Consider the following 27,720-nt stretch of genomic DNA (forward strand, 5'->3'; position numbering starts at 1 on the left):
TTCTGCTTTACGTCATTTTATGCTCTTACAGGATGTCTGTAAATTTGTGAACGCAGCAATTTCTTGGTAGGATGTTTTCTATCATAGAAACCACACCCTTATCTCAATTAGGTTTTCTTTTGAGGGTTTTATTATTATTATTATTATTATTATTATTATTATTTGCAGCTTAGATGGCCTTGGGGGCAACTCTCAGTAACAGTGCTCCAAATGCTCCAGATGGTTCTGTGCTAGGACCCTGTGCTAGTTCTTAATGACAGAGGCAAGGAGACATAATGAGCTTCACAGAAAGCAGAAACGGGCCCAGAGGGCCTGCACCTGCAGATTCCCTGGGCAAATTCTGACTCCTCTGTTCTTAGACTTCACGGTTCATACCACCACCAGAAGCAACCTCTGGGTAGCACTGAGACAAGAGTGACCTTTGCATTGTCTCAATCCTTCCCCATACTATGTAAAGTCATGGAGTATTTGGTTTGGGGGCCACATCTGGCAATTGTCAGAATTTATCCTGGCTCTGCACTCAGGAATTACTCCTAGTGGTGCTCACGGGACCATATGGGATGCTGAGGATCAAACCTGGGTTGGCTGTGTGCAAGGCCAGCATGTATCTGCTCTATTATTCCCCTACCCCTTCAAAAGTAGTGATTTTTATTGGTATTCTTATTTCAAAAATCAGGAATTGAAATTGAATTGAAACTCAGAAAAATACAGGGTTTTGCCTGCAATCATATAGCAAATGAGTTACAGAGTTCAGATAGATTCAGGGTTTTTCTTTTCTTCTGTTTGCTCTGAAATACAAGAGACCATGGATTCTCAGCATCTTAAGTGCACTCGCTCGCCAGGCTTAGTGTCATAGCAACAGATTCTTCAAAGACTCAGTCAGCTCCTCGGACCCTCAGGCCCCAGTCAGCCCCAGCTTTCTAGTCCTCATACCTGCACCACCATGTCAGACCACCAGGGGCAGCACAGAGCAACAACTTTTTCCCACCAAATCCCACAGATCCTATCACTCTGTCCTACTCATAGGAGCTTTCAGATGCTTTATTACATCAAATTGAATGGCTGGTGAAAAGAAGCAAAATTCCAGGCAAGTGAATTTTGAGTCATGAGTTTTCTCAGCTCCAGCCTCAGGACCAGGTCTGCTGCCTACAGCTATGAAATCCGACCCTGACTACCCCCACAGTCTGCATCCAGGCCACATCTTCTGCAGACAACTAACTGATGAGGGGTGAAGGGGTGATACCGAGGGGAGTCCCCTGGCTGTAAGGGTTTTCTAATCCCCAGAATTCCTTTCTTCTGGGGCACTCTAGCCTCCTCCCCAAGAACCCACCAAGTTGATGACAACCTTGATTCTTCCTCCCAACCCTCTACTCCTGTGCCTAAATCCCATCCACAGCTGACCATCCCTGTTCTGGTTTCTCTGTGCACTACAGGAAGGACAAAGATGTGAAACAATTAACAATCAGTTCTAAAGAGTCTCAGATACAAGCAAGAAAAGGAAGGAAGGAATAAAGAGATTAGGTCTTCACACTTTAGCTAGAGATGTAAAACCCTGGAGATTACAAAGCCATCTCTGCAGTAGAGAACAAAGAAGCCAATAATTAATAGAGAAGTGGTAAGAAAAGGAAGTTTTGCTTTATTGATCACAGGGGAACCTTCTGATGCTTTCAAGGTACTGTCTCAATCATTACAACAACACTCCTGGGGACTTTATTGACTCCGGGTTGCCTCAGAAAGCCCCCAAATTGACAGGCATTCAGTCCTCATCCAAGTTCACAGCAGAATAGTGACAAGAGCAACTGAGAGCCAGGGTTGGCTGCAGACCAGATGGTCCAGGTCGGCCCTTTCACAAACAGCCAATGCAGGTGTCTCTCAGAGTGTCACACCTTTCCAGGTCCCCAGGAAGAAACTGGGACTTCAAAAAGACAACATCTCTTCTCCCTGGGGACTGTTTGCTTGCGAGAGCATTTGGGGAGAGAGAAGCAGATTGAGGCGGGATGTAATAATACTTATTTGTCTGTAATTACGCCTTGAATTCCAGCCCAAATCAGCCACACTGAGTCGCAGCTGTACAAGATGTCTGGCTTCTCCACACAGCCAAGAGTCGGGAGCTGAGGGAAAAGAAGCCGAGTTTGTGGGGGTCAGATAGAGGACCCCATTCAATGCTGAGTGTTGAGTGCAGCTCTTCACACTGGACCTTTGGGGCCAAGGGAGAGGAATGGCATTTAGTTGAAGAAAAGTAGAGTTCATTTATATGTCAATTTAATGTTTGTTTTAGAAATGACAGTGTGGGGGTTTCTTTTATGAAAGAAATAAGTTGTTATGATAAACATCCTAACTGGTGTCACTGAGAAAATAAGGAATATTCCCCAGGGAGGTGAAGAACTTTCTAGAATACATGACTTTTTTAAGCTAGGGCTTGCAGGCCTGTTTATGTACATCCTTTCATCTGTTGTGGGGTAGGCCTGGAGGTTATTCAGGTAGAGATGCAGCCTGAGTAGAAGAGGCAGCATAGCATCAGGAGAGCCTGTAGGGATCTCTGTGTCCAATCGAGCCTCCCTGAACTGACTGTGGGCCCATCATTTCTCTGTGGGTCAGCTGTCAATTCTGTGAGAAGAGAAAGATGAATTCTAACCACGAGGGTGTCAAATAGGGATGAACACTCAGCGATGGTCTTTGAAACTCCCTGTTGCAATGGTGGACATGATAACTAATGGTGCAGCTAGGGGGTAGGAGTGATAGCACAGCAGTAGGGCATCTGCCTTGCATGAGGCCAACCCTGGATGAACCAGGGTTTGATTCCTGGCATCCCATATGGTCCCCTGAGCCTGCCTGGAGTGATTTCTAAGTACAGAGCCAGAAGTAACCCCTGAGTGCCATTGATGTGGTCCCAAAACAAACAGCAACAGAAATAAATAAATAAATTGGAGTTTGTCTTTAAAAAAAATGGTGCAGCTGATGAGGGATGATGATCAGAGGTGACACCAGGAGGAGACAGTAGACCAGGGCCAAGTTCTAAGAAATTCCAGTGGCCTGAGAATTTATTAGAGAAATTCACTTCACTCCCTCGGCAACATGGAAGTCTCCTGTTGCAGAAAGAATCTCCAACAAATACAAGAGCTTCTCTCAGACGCAAAACAAAATGTGCTGTTGTGCTCTTTGCTCTCAAGCATGTTCTCTGATGTGTGTGTGTGTGTGTGTGTGTGTGTGTGTGTAAATGTATACAAACTGATACACACCTTGACAAGGTTGCTATGCTGGGAGTGACAAGGATACCCCAGTTCTCTAACGCTTTCTGGGGAACTTGGGCAGAGACAAGCTCAGCCTGATAGGACACATCCCCTCATGCCCACCCTTCACTATCCCACCAATGTGTGAACAGATCCCTAAAGAGCTGAAGAGACCTCCAGGTCTCTTACGTTAGAGAAACGTTGGGCTCTCTAGAAGACTGCTGTATTTCTCCAATTCCTCTGATTCCAGCCACCACCACCACCATTCTTCATAAGATCAGATGCAATCATGTGGGGGCCCAGAGTCCCTGTGGCCAGTAGTCTGAGCTGCTCTGGCCTGGGCTTGGCATCATTGTCCTTTCCTTCCTCATGCCTCTTCTCCCTGTCAGGGACCTAACCATCATCCCTAAAGTGAGTCTGACTCTCTTACGTTTTGTTCTTATCACTTTCACAGCACGACTTCCCAGCTTTTGTCACTGTGTCCCACCCCCAAATCCAAAATTTCCTGTTCCTGCTTCTCAGTGAATGCCAGTGGTCAGGACCTCATTGAGGTCCCCTCTTCCTGAGGCCAGAATGTTTGAGGAAGCGTCTACAGTTCAGTCCCTCTGAAGTTGGGTGGGAATACAGACAGTGCACCTCCTTCTCCAGAGAAGAAAGCTTAGGGGAACTTTATCTTTCCCATCCACATAGGCTCCCTCCCCCCTCTCAGGGGCTTAGGGATGCTCCTCTTCCTCCTCCTAGACACAAATTTCCCCCAAAGAGAACAAGAAAGCTGCTTCTATTTTTCCAAAGAATATAAAATGCAGAAAGAATTTAGAGCAGAAGGGAGGCATCTAACTCAGAACCCCAAGGCAGAGGGCAGGAATGGAGTTAGAATAATCTTCTGAGTGGCCCCAGGCCTCATACTTCCTCCCAGAGCCCTGGGGAGCCTGGGCAACTGGGGAAACAGCCTCATTCCTATTGTCCCCATCCAGGACAGTTGTCTCCCCTGGGATAGGGCAGAGTGAGGCAGCCAGTCCCAACTTCCGGCATCAACAAGACCAGCCTGTTCCAGAGCACATGTGACACTGGAGAAGCTCTGACAGACACCAGAGGACCTGAGTTCTGGACACACATGCTGGGGAGGCCAGCAGAGGCAGAGAGGAAGCCCCTAAGGGGTCCCCCCAATCCCCAGGACAGCCAGGATATAGCATTTCACTGCTGCTTTCTGCTTGGGTTCTGAATTTCCAGAAGGGAGAAATGGGGTCCAGGAACACAATGTGCTGGGCACAGACTGGCAGCAGAACTGAGGCCCATGGGACCCCACCTCCATGCAACTGCAAATGACCCTTCTCACCCCATTTCATGTCAACTGCACCTGCCCCCTCTACCCTGGAAGTCAGAAAATCTAAATCCTGCTTCTTCTGGCAACCTAAGCTGTATTCTCTTCTCTCTAGGCTTGGTGTCACCTTCCCAGGATTGGGATGGGGTGAGGTGCAGACTCTCAGAGGGGCTCAGCCTTTCAGGAGAACTGGAGTGTGGGCACATGTTGGGAGTACAAGCATTACTGTTTCACTCATCCCAGGTCTCTCCCTGAACCACCACTTCTGCCAAAGTCTTGTCCAGCTACCTGACCACAAATGTCCTCACCTATCCCACTCAAATCTCAAGGAGTAATGTCCACAGATCTCAGCTGCAGCCCCTTCTGCCAAGCCCCTCCTATCCAAGAGTGGACAGGATAGCCAGGGTGGGACCCCTCTCAAGCCCATGTTGCAGGGACTAAGCCAAGGCCACTGCCAACACCCCTCTATCATCTGACCAAGGTGCTCCCCTGTTGCCTAGGTGAAGCATCTGCCCATATCTACATATCTCTCCTGCAGAAGAAGCTCAGCTTAGTCAGCTTACTCCTCCAGGAAGCCTTCTCTGATCATGATTTTCTCAGGGAACCTACACTGCTCCAGAAATCCTATGTAATAAGAGTTCTGCTAAACAACTCACCATTGACCTGATGTAACCAGTCACAGCCCAAGATCCATGAATATAACATGCAATACAGGAGTTTTGGTGGTAATAGGGGTGGGGATTACATAAAAGTCAAACTCCCCCCAGTGCCTGCCACTTGGAAATTCAATGAGGGTCAACATTTAGCTGCCAACCATCCCCAATATACTGTAGCCCAAAGAACTCAGAGACATGGATTCTTTTTCTAGACATCTCTGGCTGGCACTGCTGGTGCTAAGCTGACATCCCTGTAGATTCTTGTGCCCAGTTGCCTGGCTATTGAGGGCAGGCACCTACCTCTTTGGAGAGGAATGACCAACCATGCACTGCTAAAAGACAAGATGTGCTAGGAAATGAGTGCCTTCAGGGGTGGGTGAGTGGTCAAGCTTACGTGGTTCCTGCCTTTTGGCCATTACTGAAGTTGCTGTCACACTATGCCCAGCACTTCCTCCAGGCCATCTCTATGCATCAACAAGTGCTCCATGCCCTCCTGAACCCACCTCAAACACAGTCTTCTTCTGAAAACAAGGTCCCAGCTTTCTTTCTCTGAGCATGGCTTCTTCCACACACACATCCCTATTCCTTAGATGTCAACCTAGTCCTCAAAGTATTGTAAGGTAGAGCTGGACCCTGGCTTACAGGCAAGGAAAGAGGGATCAGAGCCAGGGAAGTAATCTCCTCAAAGTGAGCAAGTAGAAGTTAAGCCTGTTCCTCCTTTCCATGGTGTTTTGTAAGAACTTAGCAGCAAGGGAGGCTGGGCAAATGTCTGACTCAGACTTGTTCATCTGGACAAGGAGACAAGAGTGCTGTGAAGATGTCCAGCCTCAAATCCTACCTAGCCTTTCCCTGAGCTCCAAAGCATGCACAAATGAAGGCACCATACTATATACCTAATTCCACTGTTACCTGCTGTCATGTGAGCTTTCTCAGGCCGAGTCAGGATCTAACCCCACATCTGGTTGGTATTTTTTGCAGTTCTTTTTTATTTCAATGAGGGCATTTTGCCTGGTCTGAGAGTCAGTACTTTGAAGGTGACAAAACCAGGGGAGGAAGACACACCCCAAATCACACAGAGAAAAGATAGCATCAGACCAGAACCCAGGGATCCTGGCACTCACTGTGTCTGTGGACTCTGCCTCCAGACAGCTCCTGCTCAGGCTCAAACCAGCACCCCAGGGGTACCAAGGAAAGAAGCCTACACACCCCCTGGGTTCAGAGCCCACTATGAACCATCACAGCAGCCAAAGCTTCTACAATCCTAAATGGATCATGTGGGATGGCTGCACCTTCTGACTGGGCCCTCATATCTCACCCCAGTTGAGCTGAGGGGACAGACGAGTTTTCCTCCCTGGGGTCTGGCTTTGGGCACGTAGGATTGCGACAGTGGAGAGGTCCTGGGCCACCAGGGTGCCCAGATCCTCCATGGAGTCATCCCTTGCTGCCGTCAGTGTCAGTTGCCTGGCAACTGCCTTTGGCAGATGGTGGCAGAGAGAGCATGCCAATCTTTCCTGCAGCTAAAAATACACTCCCACGACAACAGGTCTATTTTAAAAGACACAATGCGCTCCCGACGTCTTCCCTTGTCTGGGAGGCGCAGAGCAGGGTGGGGTCTCTCTGGGCGTCCAATTTCATCTGACAGGGTGGAAAGGGAGCATTCAGGGGAAATAAACCCAGTCCAGGCTGCTAGCTGCTGAGAGAAGGAACGCAGAGACATGGAGGGAGAAAAAGAGAGAAGAGCTTAATCAACTACAAAGTCAGAATTTCACATTTGGCAGTGAACCCTTTCCTTGGGCCAAATTTCTGACCTGCTCAGCAGGGTGAAGATACAGAGATAAGTCACAGAAGCCTTGAGCTGGAGGAAGGTGGGGAACCAAGTTCATCTTGAGGGTTTGAGGGGTTAGAGAGTGAGAAGAAAAGTTGGCTGATCCTCAGTGCAAGAACTGGAGTTCAGTAACGGGAGAAAGTGGACCTCTAATTCTCTTGCTCTGTTACCAATTTAACACAGAGCAGCTGCCACTGCAGCTCAGCCCAAATCCCCAGCCACCATCATTTGCCATTTTTTCAGTACAGTCTAGCCCAGTATACATACATGTAGCCAGTCATTTCTTCAACACTTTCTCTTTTTTTAGTTTTTGGTTTACACCCGGCGGTGCTCAGGGGTTTACTCCTGGCTCTATGCTCAGAAATCGCTCCTGACAGGCATGGGGAACCACATGGGATGCTTGGATTTGAACCACCATCCTTCTGCATGCAAGGCAAATGCCCTACCTCCATGCTATCTCTCCGGCCCCTACACCTTCTTTTATTTGGGAGTGGTTGGGCCAAAGACTATTACTTACCCAGGGCTGCAACATACAAAACAGGTGGCCCAGTTACATTTGAATTTAAGATAAACAATGATTTTTTTTAAATCTACATATGTGCCCAATATTGCATTATCTGCAGCACAAATTTAACTGAATCTTTTGCGTTTTTATTTGCTAAATCTGGCAGTCCTATACTTAACATCACAATTGCTCGGTTCCCTCATGTCTAAAAGGGGAAAGTGTATCCCTAGAGGGGTTGTCATCCAACCGTCTGCAGCAGGTCCAGCACAGTGGGTCTGGGGTTTGGCAAAACTGGAAGGAAGCTCAATTCTCTGTGGCCAGGCAAAGCTAGGAGATGAGAACAAGTGACATGCCACAGAAACTAGGAACTGGCTGACTGTTTGGTCAGGGGCAGGAATTCTCTGCTGCTTAGAATGCTTGTTAAAAAAACAGATGCCACCCCTGAGCATTGCCTGGTGTAGTCCAAAAACAAAACAAAAAATGAAAAGAATAAACTGAAAAGAAAAAAGTATAGATGCCTGCTGTGGGGGTCAGAGAGATAGTACAGTAGGTAGGGTACTTGCTTTGCATGTATCTTGCATGGATTCAATTCTCAGCACCCTAATTGGTTTCCTGGGGCACAGCCAGGAATGATTCCTGAGTGCAGAGCCAAAAGTAATCCCTGAACATTGTTGGGTATAGCCCCCAAATTATACACACACACACACACACACACACACACACACACACACACACACACAATCAGGGTTCTATTAAAATGTCTAGGGAAGGATTTGCCCTTTAAATAAAATCCCTGCTGGATTCTGGACTCTAAGGTTTGAGAACCACTGGTCTTGGCAATGAGGTGGGTGCTGGCCCCTGCATGGCCCTGAGAACAAAAGCCTGCTTTGGAATATGGGATTCTGGGTTAGGGCCCAGGAGCAGCCAATAGATGATGGTGGGAAAATCGGAAAGAGCCTCAGTAGTTAAGTTAATGGTGTTGTACCATGTTAATTTCTTCCTTTTGATCACTGTTCCATGGTTAGATGAGATGTTAGCTGCAGGGAAAACTCATTGAAGGGTAGCTGGGAACTCTCTGTACTATTGTCAAAACTCTTGTGTAAATCTCAAATTATTTCCAAATAAAAACTTGAGGGGAAAAAAAATCCTGCTTTGGCTAAAAGCCTGTCTTGGGCCTTATGCTCTTTGAAAGTACAATGTCTGAGAAGGCCAAGCCTGCAGGCCTCCAAGCTCCATGCATTAGATAAGAGGGTGCATTAGATAAGAGGGTGCAGGTAGTTGAGAGGCAGCCCCACCCACCACCATCACCATCCCAGGAGCAGTCCCTGCCATTCACACTGGGGCTTAAAAAATGTCAGCCTCAGTGAATTACATTTTAATCTGTCTAAGTTATCAACCTGGCCAAGGCCCTAATTGGATGCGGAGCACACCCGCTGAAGGCCATGCATAATTCATCAGCTGGGAGGCCTCCCAAGGCCTTTCATCTTGAGCCAGAGAAGGAGGAGGGGGAGAAGAGAGAGCAAGGGAGGAAAGCAGAAAGAAGGGGCACTGGGGAGAAATGGCAAGGGGAATAGTGGTAGAGGGGAGGGAAGGAAGGGGAAGAACTTGGGGCTGGGAAAGGAGGAAAAGTGGACCTGAAAGATGATACAGCAGGTTGGGTGCTTGCCTTGCATGTGGCTGACCCAGGTATGATCCCTGGTAAAGGCCCCCTGCGTACCACCAGAAGTAATGCCTGAGCACTGCTGGGTATGACCCCCAAATCAAACAAAAAAGGAAGAAGGTAAAAAGGAGGGCCAGCAGATGGCATTGGAGGGGTGGGGAATGAAGGAGCCCCAGGGTTTATGCTGCTCCAGGGCCACCTTTTTCAGAAAGTCTTCATTGATTATCTTCTTTGTCAAAGTAGGGCCTCTTTCCCCTTTCAAGTTGCTTAGCTTTAGGACACATCTCAGCTATGAAGGACAAACTGTGAGGTTCTGTGATGTTTGTTTGAACTCCTGATGCCCTCTAGATCCCTGTCTCAAGGGACAAGAAGACGGAGCTTTCCCCTGCCTGGGAACGGCCCTGTGCACAGTGGCTTTGAATGAATGGGAGGCAGGTTTGAAGTTCCGGCCAGGAAGAAAGCGCCTGCACTAATGAGCAGCGCCACTGAGCTGCCTGAAGCTCAGCCCCCCTCCCCACTCCACACTGCACCCTTCATTCTGTTCTCCACCACCACTTCTCTGCAGCCTCTGTCCTTGTCTCCTGCTACCTCTCCTTAGTCCAAGAACCATGCTACAAAGCAGAGCCTGTTCTTAGCGAACCAAGTGGAAACTCGCCATTTCCCAGGTTCAACTTGTGCTGCATAAGCAGATGTAGAAACCAACCCCTCCCTCATCTCTACCTCGCTACCTGCCCTGCTCTCTGGTGGTCCCAAGCTGCTCTGATCCAAGCCACTCACCCACTTCATGCCTGTCTCCATCTTCACTGGACTGGCCGCTCAATGGGATTGAGCCCACCACCCTGGCATTTCTGGACTCCTGACTGTACCCTTCTGCCCCTTTTCCTCCCCCTCCACAGCCCATGTTTACTTGCTTGGCAGATATTCTCTCCTTCCCAGATATTTCTCTCCTTTCACACCTAGGAAGGCCTTGGAAGCATCTCCAGATGCTTCTCTGGCAATTGTTCCCACTAAAATCCCAGTAGCTAGTTCCAAGGTCCCCCAGGTCACTCAGGAATTACTCCTAGTAGTATTCAGGAGACCATAAGAGATGCCAGGGGTCAAACTCAGGTTGGCTAATGCAAGGCAAGCATCCTACATGTTGCACTATTGCTTTGGCCTCATCGTGCCATCAAATACTAGTGGTTCTTTTTTTTTTTTTCTTTTTTTTTCTTTTTTGGTTTTTGGGCCACACCCGGCGGTGCTCATGGATTACTCCTGGCTGTCTGCTCAGAAATAGCTCCTGGCAGGCACGGGGGATCATATGGGACACCGGGATTCGAACCAACCACCTTTGGTCCTGGATCAGCTGCTTGCAAGGCAAATGCCGCTGTGCTCTCTCTCCGGGCCTTATACTTTTATTTCCATCCTTAATCTGCAAGCACAACTATCAATATGAGTGCCTGTATTAGTCATTTTTGCTGTATAATAAATGACCTCCTCATCTAACAGTTTGAATCAGCAAATACTTTTCATTTCACAATTTCCATGAGCAACAAATCTGGGACCACTGGTGCCTCTGACTCAGGAGGTTGTTGTGAAGTGGTTGGTGGAGGCTCCAAAGGTGAGAGACTGAGGTGCTTCCTCCAGGTTTGATATGTGGCCCTGGGCATGGTTCAAGTCCTTGCAAGTCACTGGGCTGAGCACCCTTGTTTCTCATTGGTTGTGGGCTGAGAGTCTCCCTCTGTTTTCTGCCATGTGATTCTCTCTGTCGACTGTTCGCAACACAGTGGCTACCTGGCTTCAGAGAAACTGAGTAAGAATATGAACGGACCCTCTAGATAGAAGTCTGGTGCACTGTGTGACTTGATTGCATTCCATTGCCTCTGCCCAATTCTTTTTTCTAGAAGTAAGTCACGAAATGCTGACCCCACTTCTGGGAAGAGGGTCACAGTCATGGGAAGAGTGGAATCCTCTTAAACAGGCATCTCGAATTCAATCTATCTATGATAGAACTCAGGTTTGTTTCCAACCCCAAATTGTTCCTCTCCAAATTTTCTCTTTCTTAGTAACTAGAGTACCAGGCTTGGGATGAATTGTACTATCAACTTGGATGAGCTGGAACATTTCCCAGAATCTTCTGACTGCATGATTCTGGTATAGAGAAAGAAAAACATGAAAATTCACACAAGATTTGGAAGGATGAAGTGTCATGTCCACCATCATTCTAGAAAGATCCTTTATGGTGATGGGCAGAAGGACCTACTGCTGTATCCCAGTTCATCCTCACTCTTATGTATGTCCAGCTTCCCAACAGCAGTAGATCCCCAAGGTGAATGAGTACAGATCTAGAGAGAAGGCAGCAGCATCCCACCACCCTCACCATGGGTTTCCTCATGGCCTGCCTGTCTGTGCTAACTCCATGGATATCACTCCCTACTCCAAGTTATAGCTGCCTCCTGTGAGATGGTGAACATACTTCCTCTAGACTTTCAGCTCTTCCTCTCTCTGTAGATCCCACTTCCTCAGCTTCCCCCAATAAAGATGAACAACTCCCTAGAATGAAATTCCTTCTCCTTGCAATGCTCAGAAGTAATCTTAATGGAAATGGCATTTTCTCATAGAGACCTTTCCTAAGTGAACCACCTGCTCCACATTCTAATTCCCACAAAGCAGTGAATTCGGAACAAGAGGGCTGGAGAGACAGTATAGGGTTAAGGCATTTGCCTATAATGTATTTAACTATAGGTCTATCATCATCATTAGGGCTCCCAATACACTGAAAGGAATGATCCCTGAGTTCAGAGCTTCAAGCAAGCCTTAGTACTGTTGGGTGTGGCCCACAAAACTAAACATTTGAAAAATAAATGAATTCAGAACAAAGTAAGAATCAGCAAGTTTTACCTTCTTCCATGTCCCTGGGCTGTCTCAGGTGCCTTCACCATGCCATCACAGGTCATTCCTACTGTAAAAATGGCATATGAGAAGGCCAGAGCAATAATAGTACAGAAGATAGGCATTTTTGATTTTGATTTTGATGGGTTTGATCTCATCATGAGTGCAGAACCCAATGTAACCACTGAGCACCCCATGGTGTGGCCCCAAAACCAAAATAATAATAATAATAATTAAAAAATAATAAAGGCATATGATCCCTACTCAGAGATGGAGAAAGAATGCACAGAAATGAGTGATTTGTCTCTGATCTCACAGTGAGAGACAAAAGAGATGGTGAGTGGGGACTCAGACCCCAGTTCAACCAACTTCCTGTCCATTCTCTTCATTACTTGATCATGTCTCCCCCTGCCTAATGCTGGAGTCGGGAGTTCCTCAATATCACAGTCTCAGGTTCTTTGTTAGATAACCACAGGTGGTGCAAAGACTGAGAATTAGCAGTGTTTAAAATCTGTGCACCTTCTCTGGTAACTAACAGTATTTAATAAGCTTCTGTACCTCCCACTATGGCTCAAGATCATAGAAACCAAGGCTGATATTTTTCCCAGACAGATCTGCAGAGTGCAGTCAAGATAGTCCAGTTCTGAGCTGAAGAAATAGTACAAGCAGGTAAGGTGTTTGCTTTGCATGCAGCCCATCATCTGGTACAGAGCTAGGAGTAAACCTTGAGCATTGCTAGGTGTGGACCCCACAAGCAATACAAAAAAGATAGTTCAGGGTCCTGCAAGTTGAGGGTCTGTTTGAGACTTCCAAGAATGGTAGATTCCACTTTGGAGTCTGGAAGCCTCTTCCTCCTCGGCAAATGGCCCAACTTCTTATGGAACAGTCCTCCTCTATGGTTCAGAGACAGATCTCCCTGCCTTCACAGCTTTCACCAGCTAAGGTACATTGGATCCCATGTCCCACTGCTGAATCATGTCCAGTCCTGCCCCATGTCAAGGTCCATTCACATACCATACGGTATGCACCCAAGTGAATCACTTAGAGACATGCTTGTCATGCAGCAGGTCAAAGGAGAAGCCATGGAGTAGCCAATGATAAGCAAATTTGTTTCCTCAGCGTTTGTGAATGTGGCAGGTGGTACCCCTATCCAGTGCTCTCTGGAGTATGTCTTCTGCTAAGAACTCCCTCCCAGTTGCCCTGGTCCTCTCTCTGCCGAGAAGACATTGGCCCATTTGCCTTTTTAAACCTCAGCTCAGAGGCCAAGAGATAGTACAGAGAAAGCACTTGCCCTGTATTTAGCTGACCCAAAGGTTTCTGTGAGAACAGACCAGCTACTCACCACACATAAAACCACACATAAAACACCACAGATAAAACTAGGCCTGTGAATGATTCTCTTTCAAGAGTTAGACCCATCACTACTTGTTCACCAATTTACACATTCCAAAAATGTTTTTCCATTTGTTGTCTCATTTGTTCTATTAAAAGGTATTGGATGTGGGGTTTGCATATGAGGCAGCCCTGGGCAGAGCTGTAGGAATGAGCAGACCTGGCATATTGGGAGCTCTTCTCATCCTCTGCCAGACACAGTCCCAAGCCCATCCAGCAATCAGTTACATACTTGGGCTGTTGATGCTTTATCAACTTTAGAAGAGAGACCTGAGGTTCAGAGGGAATTTTAAAACATCCTATTCAGCAGTGGACACATATTTTTTTTATTTTTAATTATGAGAACAAAGATGCAAAGAAAGAGGACAAGGTAAAGTTACAGTGGAAGGACAATCACCCATAAACAGAATTCTCAGTAGTCCCATTCCTGATTTTTTTTTTTTTTGGTTTTTGGGCCACACCTGGTGATGCTCAGGGGTTACTCCTGACTATACGTTCAGAAATTGCCCCTGGCTTGGGGAGGACCATGTGGGATGCCGGGGAATCAAACTGTGGTCCATCCTAGGCTAGCACTGGCAAGGCAGACACCTTACCTCTAGCACCACCACACCGGCCCCCATTGCTGATATCTTAACTTTGAACTTTCAGCTAAAGAACATTAAGAAAAATAAAACAGAACCCATGTACAATTACTTTGTCCCTCAAGTGCCCAGATTGTAATACATAATATTTCTTAGCAGCACACAAAACAATCTAAAGCCATAAAACTTATGTAACTCCTCAAACATTGAAGGCAAAGTACTTTTTTACATTTCCATGCACATGCATATTAGTTTAAGTTAACCTCAAAAGTTTAAGTGGGCTGTTTTTCTTAAGAATTAGAGTCAAAGGAGCACAGTAAAAATGGTGTTAGAGTGGCAATTACTGTTTGCATAGGCCCACCAAAATATGAGGGACATGGAAAGAAAAAGCTTTGGCCTAAATACAAGGAGACCCTACCTCTGAAGTTTCCTGGCATAAGACCAACTCTAGGCTCCAGGCAAACTAGTTTGTCCAAACCAGGTCATTGTCTGTAGTGCCAATACACTTTTATTTTTCACACAGTCTCTGTTGTTGGTATCATGTTTCTGTATTAAAGAGCCTGGAATCTGCATATCCTACATTGCAGTCAGAATGGTGCAGAGCATCCTCTCGTTTCATCTTACAATTAAAGGGCAATGCAGAGAGCCCTGAGTGGACACATATTTTTAATTAAGAAAGAAAAATGGGGGGGGCAGAGAAGTAAGAGAGAGAGAAAGAAAGAAAGAAAGAAAGAAAGAAAGAAAGAAAGAAAGAAAGAAAGAAAGAAAGAAAGAAAGAAAGAAAGAAAGAAAGAAAGAAAGAAAGAAAGAAAGAAAGAAGAAAGAAAGAAAGAAAGAAAGAAAGAAAGAAGAAAGAAGAAAGAAAGAAAGAAAAGAAAGAAAGAAAGAAGAAAGAAAGAAAGAAAGAAAGAAAGAAAGAAGAAAGAAAGAAAGAAAGAGAGAGAGAGAAAGAGAAAAAGAGAGAGAGAAGAAGGAGCTCAATGGGCTTTCAATGCAGATGGCCTATGTTCCATTCCTAGCACCATATGATTGAGCACCACAAAGAGTGGCCACCTCTCCCCCAGCTCATAGCCAGAAATAGCCCTGAGCAGTGTTGGAGGGAGCAAAACCAGTACCTGTGCTCAACTTCTGGCTGAACTGTAGGTGTCTAGTTACAAAGGGGGTTGCCCTATCAATCTCCACGTGTTTCTCAGGCTTTAATTTTTTTTTAAATACTATCTTTATTTAAGCACCATGATTACAAACATGTTTGTAGTTGGGTTTCAGTCATAAAAAGAACACCCCCTTCACCATTGTAACATTCCCACCACCAATGCCCCCCATCTCCCTCCTCCCTCACCCCCTGCCTGTATGCAAGACAGACATTCTACTTCTCCCACTCATTACCATTGTCATGATAGTTATTAGTGTAGTTATTTCTCTAACTGCACTAAACACTTTTTGTAGTGAGTTTCACATTGTGAGCCATTCCTTCCAGCCCTCATCTCTATTGTTTCTGGGTATCCAAATAGATTCAAGACCTTGATATCAGACCTGAAATTATAAGATATATAGAACAACATGTAGATAAAATACTGCATGACATTGAGACTAAAGGCATCTTTAAGGAGGAGACATCACTCTCAAAACAAGTGGAAGCAGGGACAAACAGATGGGACTATATTAAGCTGAGAAGCTTCTGCACCTCAAAGGAAATAGTACCTAGGATACAAAAGCCACCCACAGAATGGGAGAAACTGTTCACCTAAACCCATCAGACAAGGGGCTAATATCTAAGATATATAAGGAACTGACAGAACTTTCTCAGGTTTTATATTGGCTATGGATCCCTGGTTGTGGGAGGGGCTCCAGGTAACAGCTTTAAGATGAGGATTTTGAGTCTGCTATTCCGGCTGGAGATTCCCCATCCCTGACAGGCCCTTAAGGGGAGCTAATGCCTCTGACCAAAAGGTCTGGTGTGGGAAGTCTCCTCTCTTCTCACTCATGTGGCCAAGCAGGCCAGCCTTGGGCACTAAAACAAACCACGCTTCCCACTGCCAGTGGACGAAACCCATGGGGCTGGGGATAGGGTTGGTGAGAGATGGCACTAAGTAGTCAAGACAAGCCAACAGTTGGTCCAGGATTTGCTGACTTTCCTGCAGAGCCTTGACCTACCAATCTCCCTCTTAGCTCATTATTTTGAGCCAGTGGCACCCTGATCCTGACACCATCCAGGCAATCCACCCCAGGAGGAGGTACCAGGAGGAGGTACCAGGAGCAGACTGGGCTCCCTCAGCAACTGGGGACCACCTGGGATCCTGGAATCATCCTCAAAGCAAGAGCAAGAAGCCATCATGCATCTCCCGGGAAAGCAGGGCTCTAGAAGCTTCCCCAAGGAAAGTGGGCGCTCACTCACCACCTCACTTGGCAGGCATGCAGCACAGATGGTCTCCTCCCCAGAAGGTTCCAAAGGGGAAATGAGAGGGGGCCTGCCTGTACAGCTGCTCCCTATCCTCCCCGCAGCCACTGCCTCCTTGGGCTACCTCTCTCACAACCTTTCCACCCCAGGGAACTCCTCAGTCCACACTAGTCCTACAGGTGTCTCGTCTCCCCACAAATCCCTGCTACACCCCACATCCAGAGCATAGGGTGAGGTGAAGCACAGACGTTCTGGAGGTGCAAAATTCCTCAGCAATCAAGATAACAAACCATTCAAACATTTTTTTTATTCTTTTATTGGGGGGGGTAACATTTGGAGGCGGTAAGGGGTTACTTCTGGCACTGTGTTCAGAAATCACTCCTGGAGGCTAAGGAGACCATATGAGATGCTGGAGATCAAATTCGGGTAGACTGCGTGCAAGGCAAACACACCCTCCACTCTGGCCCCTCTTCAAACTCTTTTAAACATCAAAGATAATGATGGGGGAACCTGTCCCTGAAATAAATAAAATATCAAAAACATGCAGCAACATGTGAGGGTCTGGCATGTGGGACTGGGCTGCCTCTACTAGACAGTTTGGCATGCGGGACTGCCGAGAGAGAATAGCAGGTAAGGCACTTGTGTAGCACATAGTTAGCCTGAACTCGATCGACAGCACCCCAATTGGTCCCCTCAGGCTGGCCAGGAATGATCCCTGAATTCAGAGTCAGGAGTAAGCTCTGAGCACAGGCAGGTGTGGCCCAAAATAAAAAAAAAATTTAAAAAGGCAAACCAAAAAAAAAAAATCCTAAAAACTAAGTAAATAAAATAAAGAAAGAAAACCCTAAAAGTGTGACTTTTGGTGACCAGGGGGCTTTTATGCACTGCTTGAAAAATTCAAAATTGCATCAAATATTACTATCCAATTGACTTTTGGGTCCCTGAAAACTAATAATTTGGATAAATAATTCTGTACTCAATGAAGTGCATCTGCTTCTTCCCTGCACCTGGCCCCATCAAAACCAATTATGGTTCTATTACTCCCCCCATTTCTTAAGGGAGTTCAACCAAGAGAGTCAGGATGCCTGTGTTGCTGATGGTTATTTGTCTGGGCATCTCTTCACTACCAAGAGAGGTAACCCTCTAGAATATTCCATCGTCCTAAGAATGTTATTGGAGCAGTACACCGGAGCACTTCCTAAGCCCATGCCTCAGAACTCATGGTCCAAGTGTTCCCTGTCATTTAAATCCAGTTGTGGCAGAACTTCCAAAATACCAGCCACCAAAAACCTAAAACCTGACCCCAAGTTGGCCCCAGATCCTACTCGAGAAATATTTTCAATATTTCTGCTGAACTACATAAATACTGAGATGTATCTATAGGGGATCTTTTCAGCAAAGAAATCCTCTCAGACGTTTCTGTCTTCCTCCAACAGACCCTCTTAATGCTTTGTGTTTCTTCTATGCTTCTGGTCACTATTGTAATTTTGCATTGCTTTTATGATTCTTTTTTTAAAAAAAATATTTTTCCAATTGACAGGAATGTAAATTGGTCTAGTCTCTGGAAAACAGTATGAAATAAAACCTATAAAAATAGAACTGCCATCTGAGCCAGCAATTCCTCTCTTAGGTATTTATTCAAGGAACCTAAAAACATTAATTTAAAAAGATCTCTCTCACCTATGTTCACTGCAGTACTATTTTCAATAGCCAAGATCTGGAAACAACATCCCATGGCAGATGAGTGAATAAAGATGGCATATACACACTGTTGAATATTACTTAGTTATTTAAAAATATGGAATCTGTTTTTTGCTACAACATGGGTGAGCAGAAGGAATTTATGCTAAGCAGAATACGTCAAAAGGAGAAAGACATATACCAGAAATCTTATATATAAGGGAATAGACATAGCTAATAAAAACAAACTCTTAGACTGAGGTAACCACAAGGAGAACAGAGGGGCTAAAAGGGTCCAACGGGCTGTGGGGAGGTATAATGGCACATTGATGCAGGTGTTCTGGTTACATTATTCCTCTAAAACATATAAACATTTACACCTTTATAAAAAATGTTATTTCAATAGAAAATAACAAATTAAAAATTCATTTCCAGTACTAGATGGTAGACTCTATCAAGACAGGAACTGTCTCTGTTTAATCTCGTGTTTATATAAGTTTGGGCAAATAGTTAGTCTAGTTCCTCAGGAAGAAAAATGGAGAGACAAAGAAGGGAAGTCAGAGAGTTTGTATCAAGGGATAAAAAATAAATAAAAAGCATCTCAGATTGAGGTGGTGGAGCCTGCAACCCAACAGCCTCATTTTGTAAGACTGGCCATCTGGACGCATAAATGAAGCCTTGGAGAAGCTTCATTTCCCCTGAGCAGGAATCAAGGTGCAAGAAGAGAAATGAGGGGCTCTGGGAGAGTCAGTAAATGTCGAGAGAAAAGTCTGGTCTCTTGAGAAAAATTCAGGTCTCTCTCTCTCCTTCCTTCTCTCCCTCCCTCCTTCTCTCTCCCTCTCTCCCTTCCTCCCTCCCTTCCTCCCACTCTCCCTTCCTCCCTCTCTCCCTTCCTCCCTCCCTCCCTTTCTCCCTCCCGTCCTCCCTCCCTCCCTCCCTCCCTCCCTCCCCCCCCTCTCTGTCTCTCTCATCTACTGGGACCCACAGAGATAGAACCTTGCCTTGAACATTGCCTTGGCATTGCATATGGTAGCCAGAACACTGTCAGAAATAATCCCTGACCACAGAACCAGGAGCAAGCTCTAAATACCATCAGGTATTGCCACCCCCCCAATGAATACTTTAAGAGGAACATGGAACATTATTTTGCTCACTAAAGTAAATGGGGGTACCCTGGGGTGCTGGGAGGTACTAAGACTATACCCAGGGGAATGTAGGAGGTTATGCAGTGTTGGGAATTAGACTGGATTGTGGTGTGTGTGTGTGTGTGTGTGTGTGTGTGTGTGTGTGTGTGTGTCATGCATTCCAGCCTCATGAGTTACCTCCCCAATTCCTCAGTAAATAAATGCTGATTAAATATATGATTACATGAAGTACATGATGGAAAAAACTTTTATCCATAGTAGGTGCTCAATAAATATTCATTAAATATTGATCTCATTTGGAGCCAGAGGCAAGATTCAGACACTGTAACTACTGCCAAGCATAGTGTTTGACTATAGTGGATTCTCAATAAATATTCATTCATTGGGCCCAGAGAGATAGCACAGCAGCGTTTGCCTTGCAAGCAGCCGATACAGGACCAAAGGTGGTTGGTTTGAATCCCGGTGTCCCATATGGTCCCCTGTGCCTGCCAGGAGCTATTTCTGAGCAGACAGCCAGGAGTAACCCCTGAGCACCGCCGGGTGTGGCCCAAAAACCTAAATAAATAAATAAATAAATAAATAAATATTCATTCACTACAACCAAGTTTCAAAAGTTATGTACCTATCTTGAAAAGCCATTCCTTCTTTCTATATTATATCCAAAGCCCCAGTCACTCTTAGAATTGTACCTCTTCCCAGAAGTCTTCCAGTTCACTCTCTACAAACTATGAATTCAAAATCGCCAATCCGGCAATTGGGGCCAGAGCAATAGCACAGCGTAAGGCATTTGCCTTGTGTAGGGCCAACCCAAGATGGACCTGGATTTGATTCCCAGCAACCTATATGGTCCCCAGAGCCTGCCAGGATTGATTTCTGAGCACAGAGTGAGAGTAACCCCTGAATGCCACCAGGTGTGGCCCCAACCACCACCACCCAAAATAAATAAAATAAAAGCAGGCAATCTCTGTGAACTCTACTTTGTCTTTACATCTCTAGGAACTCCTAAGCATCTTATAGAACTGACCAATGCTGCTTGTATAACTCCCTCCATTATACACTCTCAGCTTAGCCCTACCCCCTTATAAGAAATAAGATGGGCATGTGTGCCCACGCTTCCCATCCCAAAGCTTTTAGGAACACAATTTAATAAACAGGAAACAACAGAGAAAAACACTGAGTCAGAGATATGACACACCAAATCCAAACGTGCCTGGCTGCTAAAGATTTCAGTCTGAGAATGGGTCCTTTCCAGTTACCAAAAGGAAAAACCCAGGTTCTGAGTCTCAGCTTCAAACACTTTGGTTTGGGATTATCTAATGTTAAGGCCTTTGGGGACCTTGTCAGTCCTCTCCTTGGGCCCCTCAGTAGCTGTAACCTTTCCCCCAATGCTATTTTACCCAAACTTTCTTTTGAGATGTTAATCCCACCGGAATGATCAGACCTGTCCACATCTGGTATGGGGTAGGCTGTTTTAAATAAAGAATAAAAAAGTCTGGCTGGGGGGGGAGGTGAGGAGAAGTAACAAAAAGCAAGAGGGGTGGGCAAAAAGCTTAGCAGAGAAAGACATGTGAAGAAAAGGACTTGGTGGACAGGGTCATGGAATAAATGGAATAAATAAATAAAACTTTAACTGATGGCCTATAAATTATTTCTCCCCTGTTACCCTACATCTTTAGACCTGCCAGCCGAAGGGGTTAGAAACATGGTGCCTAAAACAGCCTCACCCAATGCATGGACTTAATTATTATTGTTGTTGTTGTTGTTGTTGTTGTTGTTATTTATTGCTTTCGGTCACACCTGGCAGCACTCAGGAGCTACTCCTGGCTCTACACTCAGACACTACCCCCAGCAGGCTCAGGGGACCACATGGGATGCCGGGATTCAAACCACTGTCCTTCTGCATGCAAGGCAAATGCCCTACCGCTGTGCTATCTCTCCAGCCCTGGACTTTATATTTTATATTTTTATTCAACACCTGGTTTCTGGTGTCATTTGGGAATGGACATTAAGCCAGAAAGAACTGATAGAAGAAAAAGATGAGTTTTAGCCTTGGTTTCTCACAATGCTGGCTTGACAGCTCTTCAAGCCAATATCTCCCTATTTTATTTTTACCTTTTCCACTTGCCTGAAATGTCAGATTTGGGGAAGGCAACAGCTAGAGAATCATCTGGGGATCTTGAGCAGTGCTGGGAATGAATGTGTTAACATCAAGACTACAATTTGTGTGTTTTGCCATCTGGCATCTGCATTCATAATGCTCCACTTTGTCAAATGATGTCAAACTTAACTATAAAATGTGATTTTGGCAACCATGGCCATTTCTGTTAACATAGTCTTCCAATCGGACATCCAAGTGTGAGCCATCAATGGTACACGGTCAATGTGATAATCATAACCTCATGCGCTGAGTCATCTTTCCCACCCCAACATCTTCCTTCTAAGTGCTTGGAATTTTTTTTACTAACGATGCTGCAGGAATTTCCTACTTAAATGATCTCCCACAATGTTTTCTGTCAGGAAAGGATGCTATGAATACAAACTGTGATGGACTGGAATTAAGGATGTCCTACCTGGATGGCTATACCAAGAGTGAGTTTCCCAAGCTGCTCCCTTGTCTCAGAGCCAGGCATAGATTTGCTTCCCTTTGAGAATTTGCTGCTCCTCCTTTCTGGTTGGTCCCCCTGGTTGATAGCAATAAGAGAGAAAATTTTGGAAGCTGAGGGAAGGAGAGAGGGCCCCTTAAAATAGTATGAGGTCACTAGAGGCTTCTGGGAGTTCAAGTAAAGTTTCTTTTTTTTGGGGGGGGGGTGTCTTGCAGTACTCAGGTCTTACTCCTAAATCTCTAATCAGGGATTACTACTGGTGGGGGCCAGGAGACCATATGGGATGCTAGAGCCAAACACGGGTCAACTGCATGCAAGACAAGTGGCCTACCTGCTATATTATGTTTCAGGCCCTCAAATAAAACTTTCAATTCAACTTAATGTTCACTTAAATTTGTTCTGTTTTGCCTGTTTAAATATTAAAACATAGGGTGACTTGGATATATTATCCCCAAAACATCCCAGAAAGAAGATGCCTTGGGGTTAGAGAAAAGAGGTTTGGGCCCTCCCCTGACCCTTCATCACAGGAAGCTACAGACAATTTCAAAAGCAAGATGAGTTTCTGATTAGTAAAAAAAAAAAAACCCTGAGGGAGACAGAACAATAGTACAGTGGGTAGGAAGCTTACCTTGCACATAGCCAACCCTGGTTCCATACCCAGCACCTTATATGGTCCTGTGAGGCTGTCAAGACTGATCCCTTAGCACAGAGCCAGAAGTAAGCCCTGAGCAACACTAGGTGGGATCCCAAAATAATAAACTAATGAAAAAAACAAACCCTGACCCAGACTGCCCCGCACAAGAAGTTGCCAACAGAGATAGCCTCGTATGGCCTCTCTCTCTCGCTTCGGGTGGAAATTCAGTGTCTCTGGCCAGTTTCTGTGCTGAGATTTTCTGAGGACAACACTTCCAGTCTGCACAAGTGTGAAATAAGAGTTTTGTTCTCTTAAAGCTAGTGTCTTGGCTCATTACTATCAATTAAGGGATCTAAGAAGCTAGAAAGGAAACTTATAATGCCTTTCATTTTAAATACCAGTTGATACTGACAAAAGCAGAAAAGGGAGTGGTTGCCTTCTGTTGCTTTTGTTGGCTTTGCTCATGTACTTCAACATTCAGAATATGAAGGACGCCTTATAGCTTCAGAAATGGTTGGGTCCAGGTGCTGGAGTAAGCTCATTAGAACTTTATCTCCCTCCCTCTCCACCATACTTTTCTCAATATACTCATACTTTCCTCAATTCATTCTCAGGCAAGCCCTTCCTAATCTAAATAAGATTATCTTCTAGTATATCAATAGCTCCAGGAATGAGATTTTGTTTTCCACAGGTTTCATGAACCTCTCAAAAACAACTCATTGCATAAGTAGAGTCACAAACCTCTGTCAACTGTAGTTGCCTCAGCCTAAATGACATTAAATGGCCCTATCATGCTCAGGGGAAGGGGCTCAGGGCCACCCATTCATATGTACCTCCTAAGCTTATGCAAAGTATGAGGTATGTTAAGTGTAGCCAGATGCCATGTCTTGGTTGGGACCCTCATCTAGGAGTTTAAGAGACATGAGGGCATTAGCACACATAGAATGTTCCAGGGGTAACTATGGGGAGTTGGACCAAGGAAAGGAACTCTCATCTTAAATATAATGGAGCAGGGGCCAGAGAGATAGCATAGAGGTAGTGCGTTTGCCTTGCATGCACAAGGACAGTGGTTCAAATCCCGGCACCCCATATGGTCCCTCGTGTCTGCCAGGGGCGATTTCTGAACATAAAGCCAGGAGTAATCCCTGAGCGCTGCTGGGTATGACCCAAAAACAAAAAATAAAATAAAAAAAAATGGAGCTAAACACATACAACTACTTACATCTATTTGATATTCATAGATGTCTTGTTTTTCTCAGACAAAATACATTTCCTTTCAAAGTATATATTGAATATTTACCAGAATAAAACCTTTCTAGATCATAAAATAAAATTTGACATGATTAAAATCACTGAAACAATACAAAGTATCTAAAATGATAGTGGAATCAAACTAGAAATCAATAAAAGAAAGAGAACATTTCCAACACTAATATTAGTAAACCAGACATTTCTAAAAGAGAGTCAAAAAGAGGTCTCATAGGAAATTAGAAAACATTTGAACTAAATGAAAGTACTATATATCAAAATGTATGAGATGCCTTTAAAGCAGTGCTTACATGAAAATGTTAGAATAATATTATATTAGTTCTAACAAGATTCAAACCGGTAATTTAAACTTTCACCAGAAACTAGAAAAAAATAACTAAATAAAATCAAGGCAACTAGAAGTGAAAGTAGAGGTAATGATAATTGAAAGAATTACAAGCGGGGCCGGGCGGTGGCGCTGAAGGTAAGGTGCCTGCCTTGCCTGCGCTAGCCTTGGACGGACCACGGTTCGATCCCCCGGTGTCCCATATGGTCCCCCAAGAAGCCAGGAGCAACTTCTGAGCGCATAACCAGGAGTAACCCCTGAGCGTCACAGGGTGTGGCCCAAAAACCAAAAAAAAAAAAAAAAAAAAAAAAAAAGAAAGAATTACAAGCAAAAAGATAAGAAAAGAAGCTAATTAATTAAAAACAAAACAAACAACAACAAAATGATTGTATTGTGGATAGGATACCTGCCTTGTATGCAGCCAACCTGGTTCCAATCCCCAACACCCACATATTATATCCCATGCCCAACCAAGAAGGATCCCTGAGCACATGGTGTGACCCTCAAACAAACAAACAAAACCCAGCAAAAACCCAATCATTTTATTAAGTCATCTATATTGGAAGCCCTCTGTGATGCGGTTTCCGAACTACCTAGCACAAGAAACTCCAGTAGAGCTACTTGTTGGGTGTGGGTGTCTACTTCGGACTCACCACCACACTAGAGTTGGGAAAGGGCAGCACATTTCCTCATCCCCTTGTGATTAGTAATTCTTTTTGTTTGTTTGTTTTTTGTTTGGGGGGCATACACCTGGCAGCACTGGGGGGGGGAGGTTACTCCTGGCTCTGTGTTTAGAAATGGCTTCTGGCAGGCTCAGGGGACCCTATGGGATGCTAGGGATCAAACCTGGGTCTCTCTCCAGTCAATCTAGGGTGGTGCCTCTCCCCTCTCCATGTGCAAGGCAAATGCCCTACCATTGTACTGTCACGCCAGCCCCTGATTAGTGATTCTTAATTGGTCGTGCCTCCAGACCATCCCTCCTCTCACCACTCAGAACTCTGGTTAAAGGAGATGAATGCCTATCTACACTGTGTTGCTCCAGCATTCCTAAGCCCCACTGTTCATGCTTATCTTCTCCCTGGTGCCTCACTCACTCCAGACTATTCTCTGTCCTGTTCCCCTTCAGGTATCCCAGTTCCTCTTGTCCTATATAAGCATTGTTGAAAGGGAATAAAGGATCTCTGGTCATCAACCTGGGACCTGTTCTTTCCTGATCATGAGCTAGGGGGAATGCCCTCTGTCCCCAAATGCTCTCGGGGGAAGGAAGTTGACCCTTGTCGGCTAACAGAGTTGGCACAATCTATTAAACTGAAATGTGTCTAGCAAGATTTATAGTGAAAATAGAAGACACAATTATTGTTGGGAGCAAACAAAAATATCTGTATTGTAGCTAACACTACAAATTCTGCTGTCATTAAAATAATAGCTATATCATGCAAATATATGTACTATATGTTTGTACTGTACAAACATATCAGTACGCAAATTCAGCAACTTAGATGAAATTGATCAATTCTTGGAAAACAACCAAAAATTGTGCAAGAGGACAAAAAATCAACCGGCCCTATAAACATGAGGTAAATTGAATCTGTAGTTTAAAATCTTCCAACAAAGGAATTTCCAGGCTCACTGGTTTTCACTGGAAATTCTACAAAGTATTTAAAAAGAAAAATGTACATAATCTCTCTCAGAAAGCCAGCATGAAGGCATAAATTCCACTCATGGTATAAAACCAGCATTATCTAGTACCATAAAATGACAAAGATAATAACAAAAAGAAAACTATAGGTTAATATCCTAATTTAGAAGCAAACTTTCTCACCACAATAGCAGCAACTATGTCCTGCAATATAGAGAAAGAATGAAATAAACAACCAAGGGTTATATTAGAAAACCAATCAATATAATCACAGCAGTAAAACTTTAAAGAGTAAAAACACATGATCAGATTCATTGATTCAGAAAAAACATTTGTTAAAAATTCAACACCAATTCATGATAAAAACTCTTAGTGCACTGACCCAGCACAAACAGACTAGATGGTGAAGGCCTGAATGATTTCTCCTTATATCAGGACAAAGCATGGATGTCCCCAGAACAGATAAATAAAAACAGATGTTGAAACTAAAAGTCACCTCTTATATAAATATTTGGAATATCTAAAATATTTCATTCTAAATTTAATCAACCCAACTTAGATATTGGCTTAGCAATGTTTGATGAATTTAATCATAGAACTATCTCATGTTTCAGTATTCCATTTCAACCAATGTATTCATGTGTATATACACAAATACGTATAAGAATGCATTAAAATATGAACAGGTTTTCGTTGCAGTTTTAATCATAAGATACAAAGACCAAAGACATCTCACATTTCAACAGGAAAAAAAATAAACTAACCATTTCCTAAATGAACCCATTTATTTCACAGGGGGGGAAGGAACTGTTTGTCACCCCATCCCCATCTTCTACATAACCTTACCTGATAGTAAGACCTGTCCACTTCTGGGAGGGGTCTTTGGGAGATATCAAAAGGTTTGCCTGAGGGACAGAAAGAAAATTGAGAGGAGAGATGGAGAGAGATTCAGCAAGGGAGAGCTGGCAGGATGGAGGGAGAAGAAAACATGTTGAATGCAGGGCTGATTATGAATCCAGCGTAAAAGGTTATGATGGAAGCCACACCTGTTGGCAAGGGCCTTGAATAAATTTGATGTCTCCTGAAATCGGACTGCCTGTGAGTCTTTTCCTCAAGGCAACTCCTAACCCTCAGACCCACTTGCTGAAGGGAGTTGGAGGAGTGTGGCCTGGGCTGGAAGAGAAAGGCCCCTCTCCGTCCATCTCACCGTCATCCAGCCCCATCCAGGATTTTTTAATACAACAGAAACATAAAAACTGTATGATGGGGAAAGAGAAGACAGGCACAAAAGGAGAATGTACCAAGTAAATTTACTCCACGTTCTAAAATGGGTACAACCAAATGAGATATTAGGAATCAAAATGCAGGGCCGGAGAGTGGTGCAAGCAGTAGGATGTTTGCCTTGCACGTGCTAACCTAGGATGAACCATGGTTCGATCTCCTGGTATCCCCTATAGTCCATCAAGCCAGGAGCAATTTCTGAGCACATAGCCAGGAGTAGCCCCTGAGCATCACTGGGTGTGGCCCAAAAAGCAAAAAAATAAAAAATAAAAATGGGAGAAGGGGCAGAGTTATTGTACAAAGAGCAGCTTACATACATAAGAGTTGCATACAGCTAACCCAGGTTTGATCCCCAGTACCCATAAGGTCCTCTAAGCCCTGCCTCAGACATCCCTGACCACAGAGGCAGGAGTAAGTCCTGAGCACTGCAGCTCTGGCCCCCAAAAAATCAAAATGGGAAGTAACCTGGGAAAGGGAAGGTTGATTAGAAATGGGTCTTTGGGGACTTTCTGGAGTACCATGAGGACTTTGTATCTAGGGGGTTTGGGGGGTTAGGGATAGTAGTCTCAGAGCCCAATTTCAATTTTCCATACATATGGAAATGAACATCCAAAAGTGATGAATATCTATTATATAGATATTTCATCACCATTTAGTAAAAAGAGGAGAAACACTTCATGAATCTACCACCGGTCTACAACAGTC

At 44.7% G+C, this 27,720-nt stretch overlaps 1 protein-coding gene across 1 annotated transcript in view; it reads right to left on the reverse strand.

Moving 5' to 3' along the window:
• Window positions 1–6,634, reverse strand: part of CES5A (carboxylesterase 5A) — a 69,095-nt gene extending 62,461 nt beyond the window's left edge. Inside the window, exons 1-2 of the mRNA XM_049787401.1 lie at window positions 6,523–6,634; window positions 2,028–2,111 (exon numbers count right to left, since the gene is read on the reverse strand). Of these exons, the coding sequence (XP_049643358.1) occupies window positions 2,028–2,111; window positions 6,523–6,634 (196 nt within the window). The remainder of the gene's footprint in view (window positions 1–2,027; window positions 2,112–6,522) is intronic.
• Window positions 6,635–27,720: the final 21,086 nt, after the last annotated feature.

This window comes from Suncus etruscus, chromosome 14 (assembly GCF_024139225.1).
Source record: "Suncus etruscus isolate mSunEtr1 chromosome 14, mSunEtr1.pri.cur, whole genome shotgun sequence".
NCBI lineage: Eukaryota > Metazoa > Chordata > Mammalia > Eulipotyphla > Soricidae > Suncus > Suncus etruscus.